This window comes from Populus alba, chromosome 6 (genome assembly GCF_005239225.2).
Source record: "Populus alba chromosome 6, ASM523922v2, whole genome shotgun sequence".
In the NCBI taxonomy this organism is placed as follows: domain Eukaryota; kingdom Viridiplantae; phylum Streptophyta; class Magnoliopsida; order Malpighiales; family Salicaceae; genus Populus; species Populus alba.
In genome coordinates this window covers 2003725-2019568 of record NC_133289.1, presented here as the reverse complement: position 1 = coordinate 2019568, position 15844 = coordinate 2003725, and the positions used below count along the sequence as shown (strand labels likewise).

The following is a 15844-nucleotide window of genomic DNA, read 5'->3' as shown; positions in this document are numbered from 1 at the left end:
GTCACCCATTTCTATGGACAATAAGGTATGACATGATCATCAATCGCGACTCTCAATATTGTTAGAGAATAATATAAATCATATTCTGGAACTTCACTTAACAGATTAAATTATTGGATTGAGATGATTATTTGACATGGTTTCAGAGCCTTGATGACCTAGTGGTCACGAGTTTGAATCTCACCATCCTCATTTATTTGATAAAATTAAACACAAGGTAATATGAGCCTGTGCAAGTTTCAAGCCCAAAGGGCTTTCACTTGAGGGGGTGTGTTAGAAAATAATATAAATCATATTCTGGGACCTCACCTAACAACTTAAGCTTTTGGATTGAAATGGTTCTTTGACAAATGTTGCCACAAACATTCACTGAAGAAACTAAAGAGAAGGGCTTTATATCTAGTTGGTGTCCACAAGAAGAAGTTCTTAAACATCAACAGATTGGAGGTTCTCTAACACACTGTTGACGGGGTTTAACGATTGAGAGCATTTCTTCTGGCGTGAGCTTTGTTGGCCATCCTTCGGTGATCAACAAACAAAGTGTAGGTACACATGTGAGGAGTAGGGAATTGGAATGAAGATTGATAGCAATGTCAAGAGAGAAAATGCAGACAAACTTGCGAGAGAGTTGGTGGAAGGAAAGAAAGAAAGGTAAGAGAATAAAGAGCCAAGCCATGGATCGGAAAAAATTAGCACAGGAGGTCACAGGTCCAATAGGTTCATCATTCATGAATTTAGACAAGTTTGCAAGATACGATATATCAAAATAGCTGGTGCCAACAAGTTGACGGCGAACTAGCAAAAAAAGAAGAAACATATAGTCTGAAATACAGAAGAGAAAGGTAAAGCATGAAAATCTGAATTAAAACTTGCCTGGATAAAAAGAGAGAAATAACGATGGTTGGATTCAATGTACATACTCATTATTCATGTATAATTAAACATGTGGGTAATAGTTTATTGATCCTCACACCAAGACTTACAACACCCCCTCAAATGAAAATTTATATTTCCAAGTGCGACAGTCATTATCTAAGTATTTCAATATGATCACAAGCTCACCACTCTTCCAAGAGTTTACTCATCCAGGAGTTGCGTATGCGTTTTGTTCCACTCTAGGAACCATGCCTTACTTCTCCACAAGTCTCCTGCTCTTAGTCTCAAGGGTCCAGGTAGCTCTCCACCTTTAACCATGGGGGCAGCCCATTAAGGGTTGATCCATATCTGTCTTCATACTCTAAGTATTACAATGCCATTATCAAGCTCACCATCTTGATAAGAGTCAACTTGTTTCCAGGAACCCGCGCATGCCCTCTGCTCCTACATAGTAGTCGCGTCTTAATGCTCCACAAGTCACCCACTTATTGTCAAAGGCAAATGTCTTCTAGCTCATTGATCTTTAGCATGGAGGCTGTCGCGGGATGCGCGACGTCGTCTGGCGATGGCGGAGGCTCCTTGCCGTGCCTCCTGTGGTGAGGGGTGTTGTGTTGGGAATGTTTTTTTGGATTTAATCATAAAATTATAATTAAGGTTTAGGAGTCGTCACCTAGTATTATGGTCACTAGGAACCTATGGTCTGCGAGAGTCTGAGTAAAGGACTGGTTGTGCAAGGGGAAAATGCATCACCCCCAGTGCACCCTACCTAAGGTAAGCTGCATTGTTGTTTGATTGCCTTTTGTTGGTCTTTCTAAGGCTCAAGGTAGATCTCTCTTCATGAGAAAGTATCTACCTTATTGGGTTAAATCCTAACCGTTCTAAAGTCTGAATTTTAGCATCGCATTTCTACACCTTGTATCTTTAATACTTGAGGGTGTACTTCATCGTGTAATTTTACACCCCACAAATATTAAAGTCTACATTTGGATCCTAAAAAAGGATTGGAAAAATATTTTTGACATGTTGGCCAAATTCTAATGGATAAATCATAAACTGGTTACGATATCCATTTTATTTTTTAAAAACATGAAAAAGATGCAATTTTTGTTTTTTTTTTTAAAAATATGCTTGGAAAAATTTTAGGATCTGACTGTATGCAATGAATTTTTTTTTTTTCAAAATGCTTTGATTTTTTTTGAAATATTTCGAAGAAAACTAGGTATTTTAATACCGGATTTATATTTTACAATGTAAATATACAACCCGATATTATGCAAAATGGATAGAAAAATATTTGAGAAAATCACAAATTTTTTAAAATGATTTTTGAATTTTTTTTGGATTTTTTCGGTTTTTTTTAAGGAAGTGTATAATATAATATTATATATTAATTGCAGAACGTGAACAGTAAGTTCACGTTCTGCATGCAACTTCTTAGTTGCAGATCGCGGAGCAGAACAAGAGGCAACCTTGCGGAGGAGAAGAAGCTGCTGTCACCGGCCTGGCGCGAGGCTGGAGGTGGTCTGGGTAGTCTCCTTGAAGCTGATGGCGGCGTCTGTGGAGGAGTCGCTACTGCTGATACCGAAGAAGGAAGAAAACAAAAATAATACTGTTGCTGCTGCCGCCATGGAGGAAAAAAGGAGGAGCTTTCGGTGGAGAGGGATAAGTGTGGTGGAGAGGGTGGAAGACGAGCTGGTGGCAGCGTGGCTTGGAGTTGCATCGTCGCGGCGAAAACATTCACCCTCAAATTTAGTATCTAACGTGGCCAATATGTGGAGACAAGAAATTCTTGTTTTTTATTAGTGGAAAAATAGAATGGGAGTCGCCACCTAGTATTTTGGTCACTAGAAACCTTAACTGGTCTCAGAGATGGGGTACGAGAACTGGTTGCGTAAAGGGAATGTATTAACACCCTAAATACGCCCTATCTAAGGTAAGCTGTATTGTTTTATTGTCTGATAAAAAATTTAAAGTCTTGTTGTGTTTTCTAGTTATTGGTCCGTCTATGATTTAAAAAAATTTATATTCAGTAAAGAGATCCTTATTTTATTGGGTAAAACCTAATCATTCTAACATCAACAAAAGAATTTAATATCCAGAATATATCTTATATGTAAGGTCGTAACCCCAGTTATTAAAAGAAAACAAAATAATTGTTTTTGGAATTTTTTGAAATATTGGCCAGTTCTCGTGACTTTAAAAATTGGTTATTAAAGCCAAAATACATGCTAAAACTTTTTTTTTTTGAAATTTTATTGAAGAAATTTTTGAAGAAACTGTTTTTCAAGGGCTGGACCCAGCCACCTTTACGCGTGCATGGAACAGTGTGAAGGTAATTAATTACCTTCGCATTGTTCATTCTTTGTTTTCGCATATGGCAAAAACAAAGACCCCTTGGTTACAGAGTGCAAGAAAAGTGACGGTCTTTAAGCTTCTGGAGAAAGGAAATCGATGATGGTGTTAACCTCCTCTGATATCTTCGCAGTTCGGTTTCTCTTATTGCCGTTCCTTCGCTCTTCGGTTTCTATATCCTCATGCAGCCTTCCTTTGTGTTTCCTAAATTTCCCACTGAGTTCTCTCCTCTGTTCTTCTTTCTCCTCTCTCGTTTCCCATGTGTCTCGTTCTTTTTTCTCTCCTCTCCTTTCTCTGTTTTCTGTCTCTTTTGTTCTCTGTCGTCTCCTCCTTCCCCTATTATAGCAAGAGGATGCATGCGTTATGGCAGGCACATGGTAACGCCTGGCGTGCATTATGGTGGTGAGGAAATCAGCCGCAAGACATGCCCTTGATTGCAGCTCCACCACCCCGGCCCGTTTTTACCACAGAAAGCGTTGCTTGAAGACAGTGAGCAGTGTGCAGTAATTCTTAATGCAACAGCGTTGTTTCAATTTCACAATGATATTTCTGATTTGGTCCTTGGATGTTTTTACTATTTTGTAATCAAGCCCCTGGAAAGTTTTTTAATTAGATCCCTTGATTTTAGCGCCTTTTCCGGTTTGGTCCTTGGTTTTGGATTGTTTCAATTACAACCCTAATTGGCCATCAAACTTCAATAATTATGCAATTAAGCCCCTAATTTGATCAAATCAAATCTTCAAAATTATAATTGAACCCCAAAACTTTAATTTCTTACAATAAAAGCCTAAATTGACTTAAAAATCAATTTTTCTTGCAATCAAACCTTCCATAATTCAATTAAACCTTATATAAAATTTAATTGAGTCCACGAATATCTGATTTTGAATATGATTTTTTTCAAAATTGAATTTTTTTTATCAATAAAACTCTCATCAGTTAACGATAAACAGTTAAATTTCAACATTTTGCATTTTTGAACCTCATCAACCAATTGTGGCATTTTTTCCGGCATTCTAGCCTCCTTTTCTCGCTATATTATTATTTTAGAATATTTTTTTAGTATATTTTTTTTAAGGGAACCTAAAAATAAGTAACAACACGCCTTATATGTATACTAGCTTTGATACCCGCGCGATGCCGCAAGTATTTTTTTTGTATAAAAAATATTTTAAAAAAATAAAAAATAAAAAATCTTGAATTTTTCTACAAAGTTATACCCAAGAATCTTGGGTTTGGCTGCAACGTCTGACCTAAGAGTAATATTTATAATATTAATAATAAAATTAAACTTGTATGGCCCAAGTTTAAGTGAGTCTGGTCTGTAACACCAGACCCAAGAATATTGGATGTGGGTCTGGCTATAAGGTCGTGTCATAAAAGTGTGATAATTAAATAGAGTAATTAAAAAAAAATCAACATAAAAGAAAAAACTAATGAAGAAAAAGAAAAAAAATTGAATTAATTGGGTTAACTCTTTAAACCAGGTTACCTCGTAAAATCTAGGATTTGCGTCATGAAAGTTTGATAACTAAATAGAAAAAAAAATGACGGGTTTACCTAGAATTAACTGGGTTAACCCATCAAACCAAGTTAACCTGTTAAGCCCAGGATACGTGTCATGAAAATCTGATAATTAAATAGAAAGAAAATTAACTTTAACAAACTAAACTAAATGAAAAAAATAACTCGTCAAATCAGGTTAACCTATCAAACCCGAGATTATCATGAAAATATGATAACTAAATAAAAAAATAATTTAACATTAACAAAATAAATCAAACCAAAAAAAATTCATTAAAAAAAAATTAAAAAGAAAACAACAAAAAAAAAAAAACAGTCATATAATATAATACAATATAATAATAATTATAATGAAAAAAACGTGGGGAAAACTAAAGCTAAAGCTAAATTTTCAACCAACTCAATATTAAAAAAATAAATTTAACAAAGATAATTTAAAAAATAAACATGTGGGGGAAACACTGCAACTAAACAAAAATCATGCAAGGGAAACACTGTAGTAATCCGGCTTGGGTTATCGGATAGCAAGATTCTATCAACGGGAGTTTCATAGTCATTAAAAGCAAATTGTGAATATTGAGAAGATGACACATACTCATCCGGCTGAACATGTCCGTGAGGACTTGTCATCTCGTTGCTCTAAATAAACCATGTAAACAAATATCAAGGCAAATGAAAAAAAAAAAACACTAAAAAAACCATCATTAGGACAGGATGATGGTTAAGTTAAAGAAAACACTTGGATAGAGAAAATCTTAATGACATGCACTTTCTATAGAAAACCATGTAAACATAGGGATAATAAGCAATCAAAGAAAAAAACATCATGAAATTAGGTGTTGGGCAAAGATTAACTGGCTTGTAAGGAAAAGGAACGACATTGGATTGAAATCCTTAACATGTCATAAGACATGATGATGGATAGGCTTAGCTAGAAAACTACTGATTGGTTTAATTAAGGAATAAAAAACATAATTCCACAAAATTAACATGTTGAAGAAAGGATGAAGATATAAGAATAAAAGATCAAGCAACTAAAAACAGAACATTAAATGTTGTTAAACATTGGAATACCATAAGAATGATTAAGCATGCAAGGCAATAGAAATGCATAAAGTAAATAAGAGAGAGGCACAAAACAAACCTGAGAAAATGTTGACGATAAATAAAAGCGACCTCTTCAAAGGACCTAAAAATAGCGTGAAATTTTGATTAATATGTGCAAGGATAAAAACAAATAGACGTGGGCATAAGACTTGGAAAATCAGGCATGAAAGAACAAAAAAAATAATAAAAAAAGATGAGCCAACATATTCTAAGCCCAAGCAAAATTGTATAAGCTGCAAAGAATAAGGGAAATAATTTTGTTATTTATTTAATGAGAGTGTCTTATGTTCTGTAATCTTTTAAAAAATAGGGCAAGAATTTTTTTTATTTATAAAATCCAATTGTAATTCGTAGTTTGATATATGTAAATACTGCTAAAAAAACAGGGAATTATGACCTCCCCTCTTTATATGATCATCAGGCATGTGAAATCTGTTGTAAGCTCATGTTCTTAAACTCATGTAATTTCCTGAAATGTTATTCATACCATTAATACATGTATTGCAATCATGTAGAAAAGTGTTAATTTGCATATGCCATCGAACATTTTGAATTTTTCTTTTGATATTACATGTAAAAAGATATTGTTTTAAAATATTCACCTCCCAAGCACAATGGAAAATGTAATGTTTATATCTAGCTGATGCTGCTTTTAATTAAAAATGATTACATAATTTAATTAAGCACCATCAAAAATAAACACGTATTTATAAATTGAAATTTCCCAAACTTTGCAACACAAACTAATGGCATCCATGCACTTCATTCCTTTTTGGACCCCTGATGATATAAATACACACCTACCAAATAAATTCTCACCAGAAACCTCATAAAAACTCCCTAAATTATGAATAGCTTTTTTATATATATTATTATATAGGAAAGATTCAAAGTTCAGATCTTTTAAGCAACTAAAAACACTAATATTAGGTTGAATTACAATTAATTAGCTACTAAATAAAATTAATTGACTACTCACCATAATTTATTAAAATAAAATGAGAAAAATGAAATGTCAATCGAGAATAGTTCAGGGGATCTCTATTGTTTTAGCCTAATTTATATAATTAAATAGTGACAAAAGATTATTCATAAATTTATATGTGAATTTGCGTATAGTCATTAATTAAATATAAGTATTCCATGAGTTGTAGTCTTGGACAGCTGTATAAATTTCAAATATCCGTGTCCCCTTGCTATTATTTCACCAGATTTCTCTGCCACAAACCCATTTTTTTTCTAGACTCTGATGATTAACTTACATGATGTGTGTGTGAGAGAGAGATATTAAATAATCTCTGAGCAATTTTTTTATAATTACTTTTTTTTTAGAAAAAAATCTTATTATAAAGAGATTATTATATTATTTTTAACTACAACATTAACAATGTAATGCTGCCGAACATCATTTAACAAAATTTGGCAATCCTGAGAACTAATATATTTATTTCTTTTTTTTCCAATTTATCTGTTTCTTAAACTAAAAGATTGGGGCATATTTATTTTTATTTTTTTCCCAATTTGTCTCCCTAGATCCCTTTTAAGTTTCAAGTAATCATGGGTTTATTATGTTACAAAACTCAACGATTAAATTTGAGATTAATTTTGCTTCAAATTGAAGACCATTTTCTTTGAAAACAAAAAAAAAAAAAGGATGGTTTGTTCAAAATTAGTTTTTTTTTTAAATTGTCCCCTTCTAAGGTTGTCTAAAGTGCAATGAAAAAAAGAAAACTTCACAAAACATGTGAAGAATCCAATAAAACCAGGAAGAAAAAAAAACAAACTTTAGAAACACCGAATAAAAAGAAAATCAAAGTGCAATGAAATAAGCAGGCAATTTCGATCAACAGTAGCTGAATGAACAACCCATGCAAACTAAAAAAACACACAACATTAAAAAGAACAACTGAAAAGAAAGACAAATAGTAATGGAATAACCTGGAAATTCTGATCACCAAGAGTCAAACAAAAAGCTGTCAAAAACTGAGTATCCTCTTGAATGTAATGGAAGAAGCAAACCCTTCAAAGCAAATGGAAAGAGACCAACATCCTATGAGTTACAATAAAATAAGATTAAGAAGTCATAAAAATCATAATAATTAAAAGAGAAAGAACGAAAGCATACTAATTAGAGAAGTTGCTGGAAAACAAAACCAAAACGGAAGGCAACAAAGAGGGCAAGAAAAAGAAACTGCAGAAAATTGTAAAAGGATTTAAGGCACCATCATGATCTCGCTTGTGCAAGTAAAATTGTTTCCCACGAAGAAAAGACTGAATTGCAAAAAGCAAAGAAAAAACAGTGTAAATTTTCAAAGCATTCAATACAGAAATATGATGATGTCTTCCCACGAAGAAAAGACAGAATTGCAAAAAACAAAGGAAAAACAGTGTAAATTTTCAAAGCATTTAATACAGACACATGATGATGTCGCTTTAATAGTTTTCAATCTACAATGCTTTTAATAATATAATAATAATCAACAAACAACGAACTTGTGCAGGGAAAAAAAGCAAAGTCTATAGTAAATTGTTAAAGCATTTAAAACATTTAATGCACCATCATGATCTTGCTTTAATAGTTTTCAATCTATAGTACTTTTTAATAATATAATAATAATCAAACAAAGACAAATGTTCATCTAAAAGCAACCAAGTTGCGCAAGGAAACAAAGAAAAGACTACAATAAATTGTTAAAGAATTTAAAACATTTAATGCACCATCATGATCTCGCCTTTGCATTTCCCACTGCAGATAAGAAGAGAAGACTCGACGGAAAAAAACAAAAATAAAACAGTGTATATTTGCAAAGCATTTAATACATTAATATGATGCTAGATGCAACTTTTGCAAGTCAAATCAGCAGCTAGCTACAATTCTCCCCATTAAAATCTGACAGGTACAACTCTTTCTATAATATAATACTAACTAATATAGAAAATCGTTCCATAAAAAAACAACACAGCACTTAGAAAGAAAATTGTTTTGTGGGGAAAGCACAGTACTTTCCCACGCGTTTTAGAGTTCTGTTATATTTATATTGCACTGCCATATATTTTCATATGCAAAAAATAAGTAACAACACGCCGATGGTTTTCCTTGAATAACAACTCCTTTTCAAGTTTGTGAAGAGTATATTGTTAGCAAATAATGCCGAAATGAAATTCCACGAGAAAAATCATTGAGAGCAGAAACAGGTGGCTGATCAGTCATTGAATATTGAATAGTTGCTATTGACTGTTAGACGAAAAAATATGCGTTTTGACATGCGGCAGGCTGACATTAATAGACAACCACAAAATTTTTCCAGTTTTCAAAGTAATGATATATAAGCCAATAATTTCCATGGCCCGTATCAGTCTAGAATAATGATTTTAATTATATTAAAATTAAAAGAGAAGATAAAATCCATAATGTACCTCTACTTGGCTGCTATTTTATATATAGAGTCTTGTTGATAACAAAAGGTATCCTGTGTAAAGTGTTTGCTTCACTTTGACAGACGACAGTAGCAAAACAATTACTCTAAAGAAAGAGTTAGAGAAAGAAGGAAAGAGCTACAGACATGTTTCGCAAAATCTTAGCTGACAAGCCTCATGTAATTTGTATTCCTTTTCCAACTCAAAGCCATGTAAAGGCAATGCTTAAACTAGCAAAACTACTGCATTACCGAGGTTTTCACATAACCTTTGTGAACACAGAGTTCAACCATAGACGCATGCTTGAATCTAGAGGCCCTTCTTCCCTGAATGGCTTGCCCGACTTTCGGTTCGAATCTATCCCAGATGGCCTCCCTCCTTCAGATGAGAATGCTACCCAAGATGTACAAGCACTTTTTGAGGCTTGCAAGAAGAACTTGGTAGCTCCATTTAATGAATTGCTTGCCAAGCTCAATGATACAGCATCTTCTGATGTTCCTCAATTGACTTGCATTGTATCTGATGGATTTGCTCCAGCTGCCATCACTGCTGCTCAGAGGCATGGAATTCCTGTTGCTTTGTTCTTTTCTATCTCTGCTTGCAGTTTCATGGAGTTTAAGCAATATAAAGAGCTCAAAGAAAGAGGACTGTTTCCATTAAAAGGTAAGAGAAAGATTTGGAATTGAAATCACAACTTCATTATGATTTTCTGTTATTTCATTTGGGCATTAGATAAATATCCTAGTAGTTCATGTGCTGCATCATCGTAGCCGTCATCCATCGAAATAAATAGATTACTACATTAACTGATCAGTTCATATGGACTAAGACTTTCTGATTGAATGGTACAATATCCTGGTAGTTTATGCTGGATCATGGTTATCATTCCAGGGTAGCCCTTCGGCTGCGTAACCTGAAATTTGAGTTCAAGCTAGGGAACCTTTCGTCTCTTCTGATTTTACGCTAATTCCTCTTCTTCTGTTGCCTTCATTTACTAGCCCATAACTGGTATGCTACACCTGCATTTAATTTTTGTTCGCAGACGAGAGCTTTTTAACAAATGGCTATTTGGATCAAGTACTAGACTGGATTCCAGGAATGAAAGATATACGATTGAGGGATCTTTCAAGTTTTCTTCGTACAACAGATCCAGATGATTACCTTTTCAACTTCTGCATGGAATGTGCTGAGAGAGCTTCTGAAGGTTCTGCAGTGATTTTCCATACTTTTGATGCTTTGGAGAAAGAAGTCTTGAGTGCTCTTTACTCAATGTTTCCTCGTGTCTACACGATCGGTCCACTTCAATTACTTCTCAATCAAATGAAAGAAGATGATCTAGATTCTATTGGATATAATCTATGGAAAGAAGAGGTTGAGTGTCTCCAATGGCTTGATTCCAAGAAACCAAACTCCGTGCTTTATGTGAATTTTGGTAGCGTAGCGGTCGCCACAAAGCAGCAGCTGATTGAATTGGGAATGGGACTTGCTAAAAGTGGTCACCCATTTTTATGGATAATAAGGCCTGACATGGTCACAGGCGACTCCGCCATATTGCCACCAGAATTCACTGTCGAGACTAAAGACAGAGGATTTATTTCAAACTGGTGTCCACAAGAGGAAGTTCTGAACCACCCATCAATAGGAGGCTTCCTAACACATAGTGGATGGAATTCAACAGCTGAGAGCATTTCTTCTGGGGTGCCCATGCTTTGTTTGCCGTTCTTTGGTGATCAACAAACAAACTGTAGGTACACTTGCAATGAGTGGGGCATTGGAATGGAGATTGATAGCAATGCGGAAAGAGATAAAGTGGAGAAGCTTGTGAGAGAGTTGATGGAGGGAGAGAAAGGTAAGAGCATGAAGAAGAAAGCCATGGAGTGGAAAAAACTAGCAGAGGAGGCCAATGGTCCAAGTGGTTCATCGTCTATGAATTTAGACAAATTGGTGAAGGAAGTGCTTTTGTCGTGAAAAAATAAAACTGCATGCTAAACTAAAGACAGTTAAAGCTGAAGACGAATGTATTGTTCTCAAGGTGACATGGTGGTTTCATTGTAATGAAGTGCTTTTTTATTTTTCACCTTTTTGTGTGAAGATTGAAGAAAGGGGCTGCAAGCCCTCAAAATAAATTACAATAGGCGAGGAGAGGAAAGGCAGAACCAATGAGATCACGATGCAATACAGGGAGCAATATATTGTTGAGGTAAACTCGATCGTATATGAGTTTTGAAAACATATCAAGAACTAGCTGTGTAGCTGCTCTCTGCTGTCTGCTCGACAGGCAGTATTTTCATCAATTTACTTTTAGATTCACCCCCTTTTAATGGCCGAAGATTGAGAAAGTACTATAATTTTATTTATTATAGTAAAAACTAAAAGAGCCAAGGTTTTCGTTTGGCAATTTTCGATGTTTATTACTGCTCATCCTCTTATATTTCACCTTGGATTTCAACAGTGTTTTTTTCTTTTTTTTCTTATAAACTTTTAATTTGATCTTCAAAATTTTATTTTGTATAATTGAGTTTTTTGAGTTTAAAAGAGGACCAGACGACACTGTTCATTGTTTTCTTCTTTTACCCGGTTAAAGTTGGTTTGTATTAATCAATCTTAGAAACAATACAACCAAAGTAGGAGGAGATAAAACTCTCTCAACTCTACTCTACTCTCTCAAGCTCTATCTATTCTTCTCTGTTCTCTCTTCTCTCTGTGTTTCACGCAACTGTAACTCTCTTCTTCTCCTCACAGTTTATTACGCACACACACAGCTCATATACATATACAATGGTGGGAGGTGAAGGGGCATAAATCATGCCATGATTAATGCCACCCATTTGTGTCCTCCACCATGTGCAAAGTGGGAGATTAGGTATTCCCACTTGCACATGGTGGGACATTGTTGTCTCCGTAATGCTAACATCAACAATTGAGAGCCTTTCTTCTGGTGTGCCTATGCTTTGTTGGCCATTCTTTGCTGATCAGCAAACAAACTGTAGGTACACATGCTCTGAGTGGGGAATTGGAATGGAGATTGATAACAATGTGAAAAGAGATAAAGTGGAGAAGCTTGTGAGAGAGTTGATGGAGGGAGAGAAAGGTAAGAGCATGAAGAAGAAAGCCATGGAGTGGAAAAAACTAGCAGAGGAGGCCAATGGTCCAAGTGGTTCATCGTCTATGAATTTAGACAAATTGGTGAAGGAGGTGCTTTTGTCGTGAAAAAATAAAACAGCATGCTAAACTAAAGACAGTTATAGCTGAAGACGAATGTATTGTTCTCAAGGTGACATGGTGGTTTCAATGTAATGAAGTGCTTTTTTATTTTTAACCTTTTTGTGTGAAGATTGAAGAAAGGGGCTGCTGCAAGCCCTCAAAATAAATTACAAAAGGCGAGGAGAGGAAAGGCAGAACCAATGAGATCACGATGCAATACAGGGAGCAATATATTGTTGGGAGGGAATTATTTTTTATTTGGTTTGGTTTTTAGCTATAAAAAATAATTAAATTAAAATTTTATATATAAAAAAAACTTAAATCAATCCAAAATAGATATAACTAACTAGTTTTGATTTGGTTCGGTTTGGTTTTTTATATTAAAGTAAAAACTAAAAGAGCCAAGGTTTTCCTTTAGCAATTTTTGATGTTTATTACTGCTTCAACAGTGTATTTTTTTATAAACTTTTAATTTGATCTTCAAAATTTTATTTTGTATAATTGAGTTTTTTGAGTTCAGAATATGAGTAAAATAAGATAAATACCAAAAACACCATGCCTTTCATTGTGTGTACCAAGGACCTGATTTGTGATAAAGATCGTGTATGCAAATATACACCATGCCTTATATGTATATATTTCTATTGCCCTGACATATTTTTTCATATGCTTAACTCTCTGGCAGAGAAGTGTGTGTCTGTCTGTATATGTATATATTGAACTAATAATTGCTTAGTATTAATGTTCCCGAAGGACAAAACATCATATCTACGTCCAAATGGTTCAATGAATTTGGGTTCCTGCTGACTGAATCCCTTACAAACACTACACGCTACGCTTCTTTTCATGAAAAATCTCGCCTAACAAGTCAAAGGTTGAATAACTTAACTTTCATTTATGGGAAATATCTTTATTGATGGCTTGTTATGTAATAAAAAAAATCATAAAATTTTAATGATATTTAGACACAGAATAGAGCAATTATATGAATGTAGATAAATCAATATTTTTTGAATTAAATGAATCTTATCAATATTTTGTGAATTTCGATGATAAATCTAAAATTTTTATTATAAAAAAAGGGATGATAATAATCCAAACCAAAAATAATATTGTTTTATAAAAACTAAAAGAGCCAAGGTTTTCCTTTAGGCAATTTTCGATGTTTATTACTGCTCATCCTCTTATATTTCACCTTGGATTTCAACAGTGTTTTTTTATTTTTTTATAAACTTGTAATTTGGTCTTTAAAATTTTATTTTGTATAATTGAGTTTTTTGAGTTCAAAAGAGGACCAGACGACACTGTTCATTGTCTTCTTCTTTTACCCGGTTAAAGTTGGTCTGGTTGCCTACTTTTCAGGTGCATTTAATGCACCAAACATCCATCAAATTTAACCAAACTTGCACGGAAATGATCCTCTACAGTCACTCTACACCCCCATGTGAATAGTTTAGTCTGAATGGCAACCAAGTAGCGCCGACGTAAACATGCCAACTCAGACAGCTTTTTCTACAGATTTGACAGTGCCCTATGCCTACTTTTGAGCCAACGGTTTGAATCCTTCCTAAAAGAATCAAGGGCTGAAATTTTACCCCGGTAAAGACGAGATTACCCTCTTCCACCACCTATAAATAGAGGCGGAGTTGATGGCCTAAGGGAGGAGAAAAATTGGGTCCAAAATTAGCCAAAAACCAGCCCTTTTGCCCCATTTCTGTAGTTTTTTTCCCTCCATCTCTCTCCCCGCCGTTCCAGCCAACAAACCGGAGCCACCACCAGCTACACCACAGGAACCCAACACAATTGCCAACAGACCACCAAGAGCCACCTTCGATTTCTCTCTCCTCTCTGCAGCCCCTCCCGTTTTCTTCTTCTTCTTTTGCTTCCTTTGCCACCAGCCACCATCTTTGCTCCAACCTCAGCTACCTTCATCACGCCAGCCCTCACCATCTCCACTACCAGCGGTCGCCTTAACTCCTCACCAACGGCAAAGCATACACCGCTGGTCCCTCTCTCTCCTGCAAATTTTCTTCTCCTTCTTTCTTCCTGCTCTGCCACTAGCAACCGCCGGTCTCACCAACGCACGACGTCCTCCGTGGCCAGATCACCACCGTGCCCAGTAGCCTTCTTCTTCGCCCATCTCCAACTTCTGCAACCATTTGGTTGCATGCAGAACGTGAACAGTAACTGTTCACATTCTACAACTGTGCAACATAAAATTTTTTTAATGTATCAATATAATAATATATTATATGTTATTATTATATTAAAAAAAAAAAAAAAAAATCAAAAAATCCTTTGAAAAAAATTTGTGATTTTCTCAAATATTTTTCTACCAATTTTGCATATATCAGGTTGTATAATTACATTGTAAAATACAAATCTGGTATTAAAATACCGGTTTTCTCCGAAATATTTTTTAAAAAAATCAAAACATTTTTTTTTAAAAAATATTTTTTTATTGCATACGACCAAATCCTAAAATTTTTCCAAGTATATTTTTCTTAAAAAAACAAAAAATTGCATCTTTTTCATGTTTGAAAAAAAAATCCAAAAATGGATATCGTTACCAGTTTATGATTATCCATTAGTATTTGGCCAACATGTCAAAAATCTTTTTTAAATTTTTTTAGGATTCAGATGTAGACTTTAATATTTGTGGGTTGTAAAATTACACGATAAAGTACACCCTCGGGTATTAAAGATACAAGGTGTAGAAATGCGATGTTAAAATTTAGACTTTAGAACAGTTAGGATTTAACCCAATAAAGTAGAGACTCTCTCATGAAGAGAGATCTACCTTGAGCCTTAGAAAGACCAATAAAAAGCAATTAAACAACAATGCAGCTTACCTTGGGTAGGATGCACTAGGGGTGATGCGTCTTTCCCTTGCACAACCAGTCCCTTACTTAGATTTTCGTAGATCATAGGTTCCTAGTGACCATAATACTAGGTGACGACTCCTAAACATTAGTCATAATTTTATGATTAAATCCGAAAAACCTTCCCAACACACCACACCTCTCATCAGAAGGCACGACAAAGAGCCTTCATTGTCGCCAGACGACGTCGCGCCCCCCGCGACAATACTCATCCCAAATAATAGGATGACATTCACTATGCAAATGTCTATAGCATCCTCTCTCTGTTTTTTTTTTAATTTTAAATTAATTGATAATTAAATTTTATAATTTAATAATTAGTTTTATATGAGATTATTTCAGTATAATGATCCGGGTTGCAAGTTTGACATGTTGATTCAAGTTATTTTTACAATTTACTTTCTATAATATTATTTTAGTCTCATGATCTGAGTTATAAGTTTGATGGGTTTAACTGGATTTACTCAGGTTATGTGTGTGTG

The 15844-nt window shown here is 34.5% G+C and overlaps 2 protein-coding genes and 1 long non-coding RNA gene across 3 annotated transcripts; 2 read left to right on the top strand and 1 right to left on the bottom strand.

The window, feature by feature from the left end:
* Positions 1-5078: 5078 nt before the first annotated feature.
* On the bottom strand, positions 5079-8235 carry LOC118052931 (uncharacterized). The gene is made up of 4 exons (XR_004688278.2): positions 7985-8235; positions 7798-7879; positions 5897-5941; positions 5079-5391 (listed from the first exon to the last, which is right to left on the bottom strand). It is a non-coding gene; the product is annotated as an uncharacterized lncRNA (long non-coding RNA).
* A 1065-nt stretch (positions 8236-9300) lies between these two features.
* Positions 9301-11353, top strand: LOC118052923 (7-deoxyloganetin glucosyltransferase-like). The gene is made up of 2 exons (XM_035064026.2): positions 9301-9939; positions 10319-11353. The coding sequence occupies exons 1-2, from the start codon at positions 9423-9425 to the stop codon at positions 11242-11244; spliced, it is 1443 nt and encodes a 480-aa protein (XP_034919917.1). The 5' UTR covers positions 9301-9422; the 3' UTR covers positions 11245-11353.
* A 740-nt stretch (positions 11354-12093) lies between these two features.
* Positions 12094-12486, top strand: LOC140955751 (7-deoxyloganetin glucosyltransferase-like). Its single transcript, XM_073410255.1, has one exon. It carries the CDS (start codon positions 12094-12096, stop codon positions 12484-12486), a length of 393 nt encoding a protein of 130 aa, XP_073266356.1.
* Positions 12487-15844: the final 3358 nt, after the last annotated feature.

Bases quoted from the DNA above. Each gene is read 5' to 3' on its own strand.
- LOC140955751 (XM_073410255.1), top strand. From the start codon at position 12,094: ATGCCACCCATTTGTGTCCTCCACCATGTGCAAAGTGGGAGATTAGGT.
- LOC118052923 (XM_035064026.2), top strand. From the start codon at position 9,423: ATGTTTCGCAAAATCTTAGCTGACAAGCCTCATGTAATTTGTATTCCT. The intron at 9,940-10,318 runs GTAAGAGAAAGA...TTTTGTTCGCAG, and splicing joins AGGACTGTTTCCATTAAAAG to ACGAGAGCTTTTTAACAAAT.